Here is a 14,641-nt window from a genome sequence, read left to right as displayed (position 1 = left end):
CTCGCGGCCTACCAGCGGGCCTGGAGCGGCGTTTCCTGTCGGGGACCGCCCAGAACCTCAGCTTCAGCGGCGGCACAGCGCTGGAGCGCTATCGCGGAGCGGGCGATGCCTTGCCTGGGTCACCGCGCTGGAGCTCCGGTGAACTGAAGAACCGCCGGGTAAAACATCGCGGAGCTGCGGGTCTGTGGAGCGACCAGCTGCGGGCGGCGGCGCTGAACTTAACATCGGGAACCTGGGATCTCTAGATGAGATCGCCAGTGGTGGAGCTCCAACCGGCGCGGCCTTGTTGGCTTCGGAAGCCGCGGCCTCCAGTGCGGAAGCGGCCGTTCCAGGGTTCCCAGGCCGCTGGGAGGACTCTCCCAACGCCGGAGCAACATCACCCGGCGAGAACGGCCTGGAACATCGGGCCTCCGTAGAGGCAACTGTGGAGGCCTCAATGGGCCCGACTATGGGTGAACTGGAGTTGGGGACTGGACTTTGTGCCTTCCCTCATGATGGGAGCCATTGTGGGGGGATGTTCTATGTGTTTAAGACTCTCATTGGTGTTATGTCTGTATTCTTTTTTTGTGTGCTGCAAAATGGCAAAAAGCATTTCACTTCACTACACCTGGGTGTGTGTGAATGTGACTAATAAAATACCTTTGATACCACAAACTAATGAAAAATGTAAAATTGAATTTGAAGGAAATGTTGACCTAAGCACATGTGCTTCTTTGAACTCTTGAAGTTTTAACAATGAACTGAAACGTTATTTCATTCTGCAGGTTACAAGTGCAAAGTAGAATGCTGTTCATTTATTGGAAAAACCTGGACAGAGTTAGTTAATCACAAGCGGAAGGAACACAAAGGTAAGCACAGAAATGAGTATCAGCTCTTAGTAGCTTTCAATAAATGGGAGGCAAATGCATATTGTATAATTCTGTTTTATATTATAAACTGCACTGCATCTTATTTAATAAAAGTAGGGAATAAAGTTGATTCTGTGTTAATACGATTTGGAATAATCCTTTTTTTTTGGTACAGGTGCACAACCTTTTATCCGAAAGCCTTGGGACCAGACACTTTTCGTAATTCGGAATTTTTCGGCTTTCGGATTGGAAGATTTTTAGCATAGATTTTAACGGCTGGCTCAGTGGTAGAGTGCTCGGCTCATATCCACAAGGTCGCAAATTTGCGCCTCGATCCCGGCAGTTACTCGATCGCGAGTTTGAGTCTTCAATTTAGTTTTTTCTTGCAGAATAGGGAGGGTTAGGCTGGGATCATTCTCTGCGAGATAATCTTAGTGCGGGAGACGAGTATAGGAGAGGTGTACTGACTGTGTTGGCAGAACTTTGGAAGTGATTGCCCACCATTCTCAAAAGCCGCTGTGTCTCCCTGTCCCTCCAACTCCAGAGGAATCCGGACCAACAGGAACCCACTCCCCGATGGGCCGCTACAGCAACAAGTGGCAGTTCGCCCACAGCCCGAGCTGCGCCCCCTCATCCGCAACCCGGGTTCCTCTGGAGTTGGAACGGGGCTGGGCTAGAGTTGCTGCTGGCTGTGAGTCTCTGGGATCTCCGTGCTTGCAGTCGGTGTCCCGTTGGTCCTGACGTCTCCGGCCACCCCCCTGGACAGGAGCTGAGACTGTGAACTGTACCGCCCTTGCCCCCTCCGTCTGCAACTGCAAACAACCCCACTCTCCTGCTCATCTGCAAGGGCGATACAGTTCCCAGTCTCAGCTCCTGTACAGGGGGGTGACCGGAGACGTCACAGCCCGAGCTGCGCCCCCTCATCTGCAACCCCAAGAACAAGACACCACCTTGCACACCATCAGCTTCTGTCCCTACGGGGAGCGTGTTCCTCTGGAGTTGGAACGGGGCTGGGCTGCTGCTGGTTGTGGGTCTCTAGGATCTCCGTGCTTGCAGTGGGCCTGGGGGTCGGTGTCCCGTTGGTCTTGACGTCTCCGGTGACTGGCACTGACCTGCTGGCTGGCATCGCCGACGTGAAGACAGTGCAAAGCCCCCGCGCCGGTGCAATGGGCGGGGAACTGGAGAGGGGAGGGAAGGGGTCACACACATGGCCGGGAAGCAGAGGGGTGTACGTGGGGTGAAACTGAAGCGAGCGACAATCTGCTGCTGCCTGCCCGTTAAAACGTTCCCACGCAAGACTCACGATACATTGTGTATCGTGAGTCTACCGTGGGAACTTTTTAACTCAGCGGGCAGGCAGCAGCAGATTGTCAATTATTAAGCCTCCCGCGCAATATACCCTCACCTCTTTTATGAATGGGGATTTAGTTCCCCTTTCTTCGAGGACCGACCGGATGTTCCACTGTCACCTCTGCGGCCGCCCTCAGTAAACGTCTTCAAGGACCTTTCTTCAAGGACTGAAAAAATGTCCGCTATTCGGAGCTTTTCGTTATTTGGATCTTCGGATAAAAGGTTGTGCACCTGTATTTAATAACCTCGCCATCTAGAGTAAATTAACTGCAATGAATTGTTGAGGAATAATGAAATATGCATTTGAAATATTGGGTCTACTATTGGGTAATACCTGTTACAACATAGATAGAAATTTTTCATGGAAATGGACAGTCATCTAGCTGGTTGTGCCACACTCGCTTATTTTTGGATTTTTTGTACATTGAAATTATTCAATGGAAAGTATTTGATTTTTTTTTTTTTTAAAGAGTTTGATATTTTCTTCTCAACCCCCCAAATCTCTTTCAAAGTTATCTTTCCTGTAAAATGAATACATAATGATCATGTTACTTCCATTTATCTAATGAAGAAAATACAACTTTTTAATTTTAAGTTGGATTGTGCCTCTACCTTCATTTCGACTCTTCAATAATAATGAATGAATGCCATCTGTATTACAGTTTATCTGACTGTACAATGAATGCTGCCTGATCTGCTGGGCATTTCCTACATCTCTGCATTTCACAGGTTTTGTTGGATGTTCTTTGTGTCTTCTCTTGCTCATTTACTATAATTAACTTGTCAACCACATGGCGTCATTAACAACTTATTACCATAAGAACCTGGCCTCGCCCTGGTGTTGGGTCGCTTATTCCTTTTGCTCTACCATCTCTCCTGCAACCTGCTTTTCCTTGCCCGGTTTTGATAAAGATTTTGACCTTAAAATGTATCTGTCCACAGATACTGTCTGACCTGTTGAGTTTCAGCATTTTCTGTAATTTTAGATTTCCAGCGTTGAAGGACAAAAGTGCTGGAGTAACAGTGGGGTCAGGCATCATCTCTGGAGAACGGATAGGTAACATTTAATTTCAGACTGAAGAAGACTCCCAACCCAAAACGTCACCTATCCATGTCGTCCAGAGATGCTGCTATTACTTTGTGTCCTTTTGTGTAAACTGGCATCTGCAGTTCCTTATTTCTACATTGAAGTTTCTTTGGATTATTCATTGTAAAATCGTAGAAGTTGTTATTGGAAAGATATTAATTTAAAAATTTAAGGGATAAAAGTATCTGTCATTTCAGAACTTGGGGATTGTGGATTAGTTCAATCATTTGAGAAGTTACTATGCTATGATCTTATTCATATTTGGATTACATTTTACTCACTAGAATAATTTGTGTGAAATGTGTAATGGGAAGTTGTCAATTGGATGTGATAAGAATGTAAATTTTGTATTGATTTGATTTTGTTTTGTTATATAGAAGTCTTTGTTTGCAGTGAGTGCAGTAAGAAGTTTAAACGGAACGACAATCTTCAAGCACATCTTAAAATTCATGGTCAAGAGAGGGAGGTCTTTCGGTGTCCCAGAAATGGCTGTGAGAGAACTTATACCACATCATTCAATCTGCAAAGCCATATTCTTTCTTTTCATGAGCAACAGCAAAACTTTATTTGTAACCATCCCGACTGTAGGAAAGCTTTTTCAATGAAAGTAAGTTCTTTAAAATTCTAAATTTAAATAAGTTTTAGTTTTGGAGCCTAGGAACAAGCCTTTTACCCCACCACATCCATGCTGACTTTTTGCCTATCTGCCACCTGAATCCTAATACTTTACGAATCTATACTGATGTCTTAGCAGTTCACATGCCTGTCTAAACATGGGTGAAATGTAGTGATTGTATCTATCTGATTCTACCACTTCTGGCAGTTCTGGATATCAACCTTTTTTTTTTTGATACTCCTACCATGTAATAGGAATATCAAAAAACAATAATTGTTGATATGCAGAACAATGTCCCTTTTACCTCAGATCAACCCTTGGTGTCTTTCACTCTGGGGGAAACAAAACTTAAGTTCTCTATTGCAGCCATCTTTAGCTTTTGTTTGTTTTGGGGGCTAGTTCCCTTCAGTTTTCTCTTCAGCATATAAAAGGCATGCTCAATTGGGTTCAGATCAGGTGATTGATTGGATTGGATTCAATTTATTGTCATTGCACTTTTCAGTGCAACGAAATGGTTTAGCCTGCAGTCATAACATAGAATAAATAACAAGACAAACACTCGACACAGTTTAAAGTCCCAAAGTCATTGTCTCTTCCCTCCTTGCTCTCCCTCTGCGCTGAGGCAATCCAGGCCTCCAATGTTGTGACCCCGCCGGGTGATGGTGAGCAAGTCCCGCGGCTGAATCCGTGCTCCGCAAACGGGCCGGTTCAAACACCGCGGCCCGGGGCGGTCGAAGCTCTTGGCCATTCAAGAATTTACCATTTTTTAGCTTTGAAAAACTACTTTGTTGCTTTAGCAGTTGTTTGAAATCATTGTCTTACTGTAGAATGAACCGCCGGCCAATGAGTTTTGAGGTATTTGTTTGAACTTGAGCAGAAAGGATGTGTCTTTACACTTCAGAATTCATTATGCTACTACCATTTGCAGTTGTATCAACAATGAAGATAAGTGAGCCAGTACCTTCAGCAGCCATACATGCCCAGGCCATACCACCCCCACCACCGTGTTTCACAGATGAGGTGGTATGCTTTGGATCTTGGGAGTTCCTTCTCTCCTCCATACTTTGCTCTTGCCATCACTCTGATATAAGTTAATCTTCATCTCATCTGTCCACAAGACCTTTTTCCAGAACTGGTTGCTCTTTTAAGTACGTCTTGGTAAACTGTAATCTGGCCATCCTATTTTTGCAGCTAACCAATGGTTTGCCTCTTGCAGTGTAGCCTCTTTACTTATGTTCATGAAGTCTTCTGCGGGCAGTGGTCATTGACAAATGGGCACCTGACTCCTGAAGAGTGTTTCTGATCTGTTGGACAGATGTTAGGTGATTTTTCTTTATTATAGAGAGAATTCTTCTGTCTTCAGCTGTGGAGGTCTTCCTTGGCCTGCCAGTCCCTTTGCAATTAGTAAGATCAACAGTGCTCTCTCTTCTTAATGTTGTTACAAACAGTTGAATTTGTTAAGTCTAAGGTTTGGCTGATGTCTCTAACAGTATTATTCTTGTTTCTCAGTCTCATAATGGCTTATTTGACGTACATTGGCACACCTTTGGTCCTCATGTTGATAAAAAGCAATAAAAGTTTCCAAAGGTGGTGGAAAGACTAAGTGCTGAGAGCTCTTATACCTGCATTAAAGGAGACAATTAAACATACCTGAGCAATTACAGCTGTGAAGCCATGTGTCCCAAACATTATGGTGCCCTGAAATGGGGGGACTATGTATAAGCACAGCTGTAATTCTACATGGTGAAACCAAAATGTATAAAAATTGCCTTTATTAAAATCTGACAATGTGCATTATAACCACATGTGATTTTTATTACAAATCTCAAATAGTAGAGTACAGAGGCAAATTAACAAATGATGGGTCTTTGCCCCAAACATTATGGAGGGCACTGTAGATAATAAACAAAGTTACTTCTCTTTGCTCTGTTTTTTTAAATTCTCTCCTATACCTATATTTCTCATGAGACTTGCTTGATTCCAGTTGACACGACTTGCCATGTGCATCCATTTAAAAAAAAAATCCTGGTCAAACTTTCAATATCCATTTGGCCCTAATTTAGTTTAGTTTAGAGATACTGTGCGGAAACAAGCCCTTCTGTAGCAATGTTACAAAATTTTGAGATTTAAAAAATCAAGTCTGCAATTTATCCCATCAGATAAAGCATAAAAATAAGTTTAATTTGACACCTAATTCACTTTCATATCTCAAGTAATAAAAAAGTTATGGCCATTTTCACACTCGGAAATTAGCATCTTGTTCCCTATTGATTTTCTATGGACATAACAAAAAAGCTGTGATCATGGACAGTCAAAAGCCCATAACCTTCTTAAAAATTAAGAGAACTGAATGAAATTTTCAGTTATCATAGATTGAACCATTCTGAAACAAATATAAAATAATCTTACTTGGATGACCTGAAATTAAAGCATATAATTAGTTAGTTACCCAATTGTAGCTAATTTCAAACTTCAATTACTAGATCTAAACATCTATCCATTTCTTAATAAATGATTAACATTTTTAAATAGCCTAAATGTCCAAATAATATTCACAAATAATTCACAATAAAACATGATTTTTATAGGCCAAATGGAAGGAATTTAGTGTTCAATTGCTGTAAATTAAAGTCCATTTTAAATCAGCTTTCTAGTGGGATCCTGTGAACGCGCTGGTTTAGAACATTCACATTGCGCTGGATTTGTGCCTTCAAATACCCAGAAAAATACTGCGGGATATAATGGGGCCAAAATGAGCTACTCGCTATAGAAAACTTTATATACAGGGTTCTTAAGAAGCCCCTTTTAATGTAAAAATAAGGTACATACCTTTAATTGTTTGCTTTATAAAACCCTGGGGCTGCGAGAGGTCGCGGGTTTAGAGAGCGATTTTTAAACTACTATAACTATTATACAAGGCCATAAAAACGAATAATACCTTTTGCGACGGGGTCTTTCAGCGATTTTTCGTTAATGATTTACTAGGCTGAACATTTTCGATTACAACAGCCTAGTAAAAATCGCGTTTTAAACCCGCCCCCTCTAAACAGCGCCAAAATCACGCACGGGGCCTGGGGTAGATTCTCAACGACGATTCAAGTAGGTTTTGCAACATACCTACCTTCTGCCCACTGAGTCTGCACTGACCAGCGATCCCCACATATTATCACTACCCTGCACACATTAGAGACTTTTTTGTATGCATTTATACCAAGCCCATTAACGTACAAACCTGTACGTCTTTGGAGTGTGGGAAGAAACCGAAGATCTCGGAGAAAACCCATGCAGGTCATGGGAGGAACGTACAAACTCCGTACAGACAAGCACCTTAATCGGGATCAAACCCGGGTCTCTGGCGGTGTAAGGCAGCCACCTTAATCATAAGATCTTGGTGGCACTTTTCAAATAACACCTAATTGCTAGATGTTGTGTTACTCACAAGCATCTGCTTCCAATTTACTTCTGCCAGTGTGTCTCTTACTGTTCCCAAAGTGTTCCCCCGCTGACAATTCTACTACCTGCCCAGTTTCATTTCCTCAGAATTTAAGTACAGTTGAATTTAAGTACAGCACACCAAAAATGACCACATAGAAACTTAACTTTTGGTGTGAATGTTACCTTATTATTAATTCTCATTTAAAAAAATTTGCTGTAAATTCTAGAAGGCTATAAGTGTTGGCTAATTTATATATGTATTGGTTTATGAACACTTCATGGATTAAATCTCTCTTGAATGGCATGCATGCTTTGACAAACCGATAATGTAAGATGCTTAAAATATTACCACTTTTTTTCTTGCAGCAAAGTTTGGACCGCCATTCTGTTATACATGACCCTAAAAAACAGAAATTAAAGGTACATATTGTAGTTTACATTTTTATTTAGCAGTGTGCTTTACGAATATATGGGGAACTAAAGAGTAACTATTCAAATAAGTAATTAAACTTTGGTACAAATGATGGTCTATTCATTCTTGTAACTGCAAGTTTAGTTTAGAGATACATTGTGGAAGATAATGTGATAATGAATTTTTTCACCACTGCACATCTTAATAAAAGAGAGATTTAATGCTTCTGTGATTGTGAAAGAACCATCCACGAGACTTGAATATCTTGAAATTTTCAGTGCTTTCACTTTTGCAGGACAATAAAGTTTTGTCTTGCGACAACTGAAACACAAACAGAGTTGGCCACTTGTTAATTTCCACAATGTTTTAAACTGTCATCAGAATTGTCTGGCTAATCAAAATGTCCTTCAGAAGAAAACAGTTTCGTACTCCTCAAATGCAAAATTATTTCCTTGTGCATTTTAGTTGAGGTCTTAATGCTGAGGCATTATTATCCAACCTACAGAAACCTTGTCCCCGTTGCCATTTCCATTTGTACGAACACTAGTTTTCCTGAGTTTAATTCAGCTTCGTGAGCCAAAAATCAAAGGTTTTAACACATATAATAATCCACCAGTGTCGTGAGAAGTGTGCAACCAGTAAAATCTCAGAGCAGAAAATGTTCACTGCTCAACTTCTGGGAGTCCCAGTTATCATCTTTTAAAACATGTGTTTGTATTTGGCACGTGAAGCACAAAAGCGGCAACAGTCTGAGAAGAAAGCGTTTAGTTTTATTACAGTTTGCATTTTGTTTCCTACAGGGAAAACGGCCTCGTCCGAAACGTTCTCTTGCCTCGCGCCTTGCTGGATACCTTCCTCCTAGGAAACAGCAGTCCGCTGCAGCCGTGACTAATTTATCTGAAATGCTTGAAAACGCCAAGATGTCAGAATTAAAGAAGAAAACTGAGCTGCTGGAGCCTGTCGTAGCTAATTAATTATTACTGTTGAGGAAACCTTGAACTTTAAAAGTTTGTCATATTGATGTGTAAACAATAACTGAAACCTTGGATGGCTTTTCAATGCTATACAGGTGATTTGGAGATTTGAGCCTATCTTTTAAATACTTAATAGCAATAAGTAGTATTCTCCATGTAATTAATACCTAATTTCATTTATTTCAACTGAGTTGTTTGGCAAAAGTTCTGCTATTAAACACAAGGAAGGACTCAGTGGGTCAGACAGCTTCTGTGGAGGGAAACAGCAGATGACCTTTAGTGCTGTGACCCTTCTTCAGACTCGGACATTGTCTGAAGAAAGATCCTGACCCCAAAAAATCGTCTGTTCATTTCCCTCCACAGATGCTGCCTGACCTGCTGAGTTCCACCAGCAGTCTCTTTTGTGCGCAAGATTCCAGCATGTGCAGTCTCCATTGTACTGCCCTTGTACATTTCAGCTTTTATGTCAAATAGCCCCTCTTCCTATTTCAACAATCTTTGCAACTTTTTTCCTCTTCCATTTAATTGCAACTTTCTTTCAGTTGCATCACTGCTATTTAACTGCAGGACATGACCAAAGTTGCCTTAATTCATGTTTTGAGCCAGTCTGATCATTTCTCAGTCAACTGACACATAGCCAAGAAGAAATATATTACATTGTTTTTTCTTTAATCATTGATCTGTAATGTGAAGGATTTTTAAAAGCTATGTACAAAAACATAATTAAAATGAAACTGCTCTTTGGAAATAGTTTTCGTCAAAGTTTCTGACCATTGCACCTTTTAGGCAGTCTGATTCAGCCTTCACTTTGATTCAATTTCTTCATTTCTTTTTCAGACAGATGCCGCAGAACACACATAACTGCTTTCCCTTCTTTAATGATCTTTGGTCTCAACATGAAGGTAGCTTTATCTGGCATGGACTGAACAACTTGATCCAGCAATGATTCCTTTAAGAGATTAAAACGTTAAAGTTAGAAACATTGTTCAGAGTATAAACAGTAGCTGCGTTGCATGCTGTTGAAACTAGATGAATTAAGACTTTAGGGATACAGTGCAGAAGTCTTCAGCCCGAGTCTGTGCCGACGTGCGATCACCCTGTACACTAGCACTATCTTAACCTATACACTAGGAACAATTTACAGAAGCCAATTAACCTAAAAACCTGTACGACTTTGGAATGAGGGGGGAAACCGGAGCACCCATGTGGTCACGGAGAACGTACAAACACTGTACGAACAGCACCCCAGTCATGATCGAACCTGGGTCTATGGTCTTGCAAGGTAGCAACTCTGCTGCTGCACTACTGCCACTCAACGTAATGAAAAATCTTGAATGAATTAAAAACTTGAAGGAAGGCCTTTGAAGGATTCTAACTTTACACTGCACAGTTAATTCCTCTTATAGGCAGCTAAATGTTTCCAAACTGCTTTTTGTATATTATAAATTTGTTTTTTTTTCCCCTCATAATTTAGTAATCCTATGAAAACTTGCAAAATACTCATCTGAGAAGAAATTCTCATTTGAACGTTAAATTTCCAAGTGGAAATGTTCTGCTTTCAACATTTAAAAAACTGGAGATTATTTCTTCATTAACTAAGTGTCAAGGTAGCAGATTAAATGCAGATGTTGCTGTTGTTGTGGTTATCAAACCCTTTGCCATGCCAGAGCATTATATTGGGTGCAAAATATTTTCATGGATTAAATTTAGTAATGTTGAGATTGGTATATAATGTGCAATTTGTACACAAGATCATTGTAAAAATCAATAGATTTTGTTTTAAACATTATCATTCTCTAAAAGCAAGCATGTTCAAATAACAATCTTTCAAATTTAATAAATTGTCTTGAGACCAATGTTGATATCATACACCTACCTATCAAGTAAAGTCTATCTTGGCATCTGAATACATTTCAAACAAATATGTGTACTTTGTTGATTGCGTCACTTTTGTTATTTTGATCAACAATCTACAAAGCTGTATAAAATTAAGGTTGCAATTGGATTTAATACCCATTTTCTGTTCTCCAATGTTTAAAACAGTAGGTTGCAACTAATTAAAAAAATCTTCCAAGTACAAAGATGGGAGTCAAAATACTTTGATCTCAGATCATCTTTCATTTAGTAGCTTCATGGTCAAGAGCAGCATAATAGATTGAACCAAAACATTTTGTTCATCACATGCAGTCTTACCATTTCCTCTACTTTATCTGTAGCAGCTCCTTTTCGAACAGTAATCCGAACATGGTGATGCTTTTCAACCCACTGCTGGATATGTTTAATTTTTGTTTGTAGGTCATGCTTTGCAATATCAGCTGAGAAAGTCTGTTCCTTAATTTGGAAAGCTCCTGTGTTCCAAAAAAAAAGGGGGGGGGGAGAAAATCCAACTATTTAATGTTTAAAAACATGTGGTCTAGGTGGCCAAAGCACATTCAAAACCTGTAAATTCTTTGTGCTAGATAGACCCAGTCTGAAGATTGACCCAGTCTGAAAAAGCCTGAAACATCACCCATCCTTTTTCTCCAGAGATGCTGTCTGACCCGCTGAGTAATTTCAGCACTTTGTCTATCTTTGGTATAAACCAGCATCTGCAGTCCCTTCCTACACAATCCTACGTGCTAGTTTGAAGCACTCAGGAGGGGACACTGAATGTTCACAGTGGGGTAGGTATCCATGACGTCCCTTTCTTTTGATAAACCTGCATAGCTTTTAATTTCAGCATCTTGTAACTTCCATATCAGATTTCCTGCAGCTAGTATTTTGCTTTCTATGTTCATCTATTTTTGTTCAAAAAGTCAACCATAACAGTAGGTTTGTATTTTTGTTTTGAATTATATTGGGTCCACAATTAATGATGGTTTTTAAAGATTTTCCCAATAAAGAGATGCTTCTATATTCTGCCCACTGGATGGCAATGGAGAGATTCTGAGCATCAATGTGACCTGCAAACAAACTGCTTATAATTTGTTTTACTTTTAGCATCGAGGTACCTGAACATTGAGACGGGATGCATCCCTGCCTGGTCCGGCAACTCGAATGCCCAAGAACGAATATGATTGCAAAATGTGGTGACCATTGCCCAGTTCATCACGGGCACAGACCTCCCCACCATCAAAGGGATCTACAAGTTGCTGCCTCATAACAGGCAGCCAGCATCATCAGAGACCCACACCACCCTTAGCACAAACTAATTTCATTCCTGCCATTGGGAAGAAAGTATAGGAGCCTGAAAACTAATGTCCAGGTTGTTTCTTATAACCCTCAGGCTATTAAAACATAACAACTACAGTATATATACTGCTGTATATACACTACAGTATACTACTGCACTTTTGTTATGGGGTTTACAGAGTACTATGTTTACATATCTGTTGTGCTGCTATAGTAAGAATTTCATTGTTCTGTTTTGGGAAATTTGAAAATAAAACACACTTGACATAAATTATATGTTGAAAAGAATTGTCCACACATCAAACAAAGACACTGGAGTTTTGTAGTGATTCCAATTAACATTAGTGCAACGAGAGAATCGCAAACCCCAGAAATGGATGGTTCTACTTTTATAACAAAAGTATATTCAGAGGTTTTTTTTACAAGCATTTGAAATCTCATGAGAAACAATGACACCCACTTACCAGTTTTGAGTTTGGCCTTCTGTTTTTCTCTGAGTTTCATTTGTTCCTCGTGAATCTGTTTTCCTGTCATTAACTTGTACACTGGAGGATCTGCATTTTCGTTGAGAGGCACAATTTTGATGCCACGCTCATCCATCATGCGAATAACGTCGGCCCTGTGCTGATTCCCCAGATTTTCTCCATTTTCATCTATTATGTGAATGATGCGATGACGAATTTTTCTACCAATGCTTCCTATTGCTTTCCGTGCTCTTGGATCTGTTTTGATCTTGTGCTGCACTGTCTCAGGCTCATCCTCGCCAGTTGTAAAGGTTTTTAGAGGCGGCATCCTACAGGCCTGTTGCCAGTAGGGAATGATACAGCTGGATGGGTGAATCTTCATCACTGTCCTTGACAATAAACTATGAAAATATCTTGCATTCTCATTGCAAACATACCAGCCAGCTTTAGTTTGCAGTGTCTTGAAAGCAATTTTCCATGCGTAGCTTGCAGCCATCCTAAAAGACAATACAGTAGAGACAAGCTGATGGGTTTTATGCCACTTTGGCTGTGTAGTGATTTTCAGTATTGTTACTGTCAAGTTCCAACTTAAATTGATTCACTTGAAAGGAAACGACCATGCTTTTTGGATGAAACAGGAATAAGGAATGAGCTCCAGCTTAGGAAGCTGTATTAATAAATTCATATTAATAAGCTGTACGAGCAGAATTGCCCTTCGAGTCTACTCTGCCATTCAATCAAGGCTGATTACTTTCCCTCTCAACCTCGTTCTCCTGCCTTTTCCCCCATATTCACCCTTACTAATCAAGAATCTGTCAATCAGATTTACAAATAACCAAGGACGGCCTCCATAGCTGTCTGGCAATGAATTCTATAGATTCACCACCCTCTGACAAATAAATGACTCCTCATCGCCTTTCTTAGAGGTATGTTTCTGATATGGAATTATAGAAATGTATTAGGCTAACAAGTAGTCTGTTTAACCCCTACTCTTTGTTCTTGGATCCTTTTTTGCTACAATAATCCAGAATTAATGTCTTTCTGAAAGTAAGTTTTTATACAATTATTCCTAGACAACTGGCTGAATTCCTCAATTTCATGCTCATAATGAGAGACAAAATGCTGGAGTAACTCAGCGGGTTAGGCAGCATCTCTGGAGAGAAGGAATAGGTAGTTTTGGGTCGAGACCCTTCTTCAGACTTAGTCAGGGGAGAGGGAGACTAGAGATATGGAAGGGTAAGGTGTAAAAACAACAGATCAAAACAGACGATCAAGGAAATGTAGAATGGTTTATTGTTAACTGAATGGAAGGTAAGAACTTGGCATGAAATCAGTAAAATTAATCAGGAGGACAGTGAAACTAGTTGGAGAACTAAGGTGGGGAGGGATGGAGATAGGGAAAAGAAGGGTTACTTGAAGTTAGAGAAATCAATATTCATACTGCTGGATTGCATATACATAGAACAGTATAGCATGGGGAAAGGCCCTTCAGCCCACAAGACTGAACATGATGAGAAAATGACATTAATCTCATCTGCCTGCACATAATCCATACCCCTCCATTCCTTGCATATCCATGTGCCTATCCAAAAGCCTCCTAAACGCCACTATCATATATGCCTCAATCACCATCCCTGGCACCATGTTCCAGGCACCCACCACCCTCTGTGTAAAAAAACTTGCCCTGCATATCTTTAAAAAAAGGTTGACTGTTTACCCTAACTATGCCTCTCATAAAGGATCTCCCCTCAGCCTGCAATGTTCATGAAACATTTTATTACATTTTTAAATAACGCGTGCACGACTAAAAATGGAGAATTTTTTTTAAAACGATTTATCGTTAAAAGCACCAGGTAAGGATTTAAAGTGAGAACAAACGTTAAAAGTGACTGGGTCAGGGAAGGAGGGTCTCACGCTGATGGGCTGTTCTCCAGTGCTAGGGCTTGAGGGGGTCGCAGCGCAGCTGCAGCTCACTCGCGGTTCCGGCTGCGGCCGAGCGAGCGCCAGCCGCCCCGACCCGGCCTGGCCCCTACTGTGGGCCCGAGGCTTCGGCCCAGATCCCGGGCCTCGCGTACTGCACTCACCCGCTACCCGAGTCTCTTCTTCGCAGCTCCAATCCCCACTCCCGGGTGGGGGGGGAACGGTGAAATCTGCCAGAAACACAGCTGTCTAAGGCAACTGTCCCTGAGCCAGCGGGAGACGGTGAGGGGAGGAGGAGATGGAGGAGGAGGTGCAGAGTCTGGCAATGCCCAATGAATGTGAAAGACGCAAAGGGCAGCTTCCA

The 14,641-nt window shown here is 41.1% G+C and overlaps 2 protein-coding genes across 3 annotated transcripts in view; one reads left to right on the top strand and one right to left on the bottom strand.

The window, feature by feature from the left end:
- gtf3aa (general transcription factor IIIAa) overlaps window positions 1-9,466 on the top strand; it is a 25,989-nt gene extending 16,523 nt beyond the window's left edge. The window contains exons 6-9 of the mRNA XM_055636904.1: window positions 765-848; window positions 3,663-3,892; window positions 7,703-7,756; window positions 8,549-9,466. Of these exons, the coding sequence (XP_055492879.1) occupies window positions 765-848; window positions 3,663-3,892; window positions 7,703-7,756; window positions 8,549-8,722 (542 nt within the window). The 3' untranslated portion in view covers window positions 8,723-9,466. The remainder of the gene's footprint in view (window positions 1-764; window positions 849-3,662; window positions 3,893-7,702; window positions 7,757-8,548) is intronic.
- Window positions 7,797-14,641, bottom strand: mtif3 (mitochondrial translational initiation factor 3). Of its 2 annotated transcripts, XM_055636906.1 has the most exons (5): window positions 14,442-14,641; window positions 12,358-12,854; window positions 10,916-11,070; window positions 9,502-9,671; window positions 7,797-8,069 (listed from the first exon to the last, which is right to left on the bottom strand). In XM_055636906.1, exons 2-4 carry the CDS (start codon window positions 12,851-12,853, stop codon window positions 9,519-9,521), a joined length of 804 nt encoding a protein of 267 aa, XP_055492881.1. In that variant the 5' UTR covers window position 12,854; window positions 14,442-14,641; the 3' UTR covers window positions 7,797-8,069; window positions 9,502-9,518. The 2 variants fall into 2 exon arrangements, with proteins under 2 accessions (XP_055492881.1, XP_055492880.1); XM_055636905.1 differs by lacking the exon at window positions 7,797-8,069 and having other exon boundaries at window positions 9,372-9,671; window positions 14,442-14,637.

This window comes from Leucoraja erinacea, chromosome 6, assembly GCF_028641065.1.
Source record: "Leucoraja erinacea ecotype New England chromosome 6, Leri_hhj_1, whole genome shotgun sequence".
Lineage (NCBI taxonomy): Eukaryota > Metazoa > Chordata > Chondrichthyes > Rajiformes > Rajidae > Leucoraja > Leucoraja erinaceus.
This window is presented reverse-complemented; position numbering and strand designations above follow the sequence as displayed.

Excerpts from the sequence above, each read along its gene's own strand:
- mtif3 (XM_055636906.1), bottom strand. The coding sequence starts at position 12,853 with ATGGCTGCAAGCTACGCATGGAAAATTGCTTTCAAGACACTGCAAACT. Across the intron at positions 11,071-12,357 it reads GAAGGCCAAACTCAAAACTG|GAGCTTTCCAAATTAAGGAA; the intron begins GTAAGTGGGTGT and ends TTTGGAACACAG. Across the intron at positions 9,672-10,915 it reads CAGATAAAGTAGAGGAAATG|GAATCATTGCTGGATCAAGT; the intron begins GTAAGACTGCAT and ends AATCTCTTAAAG.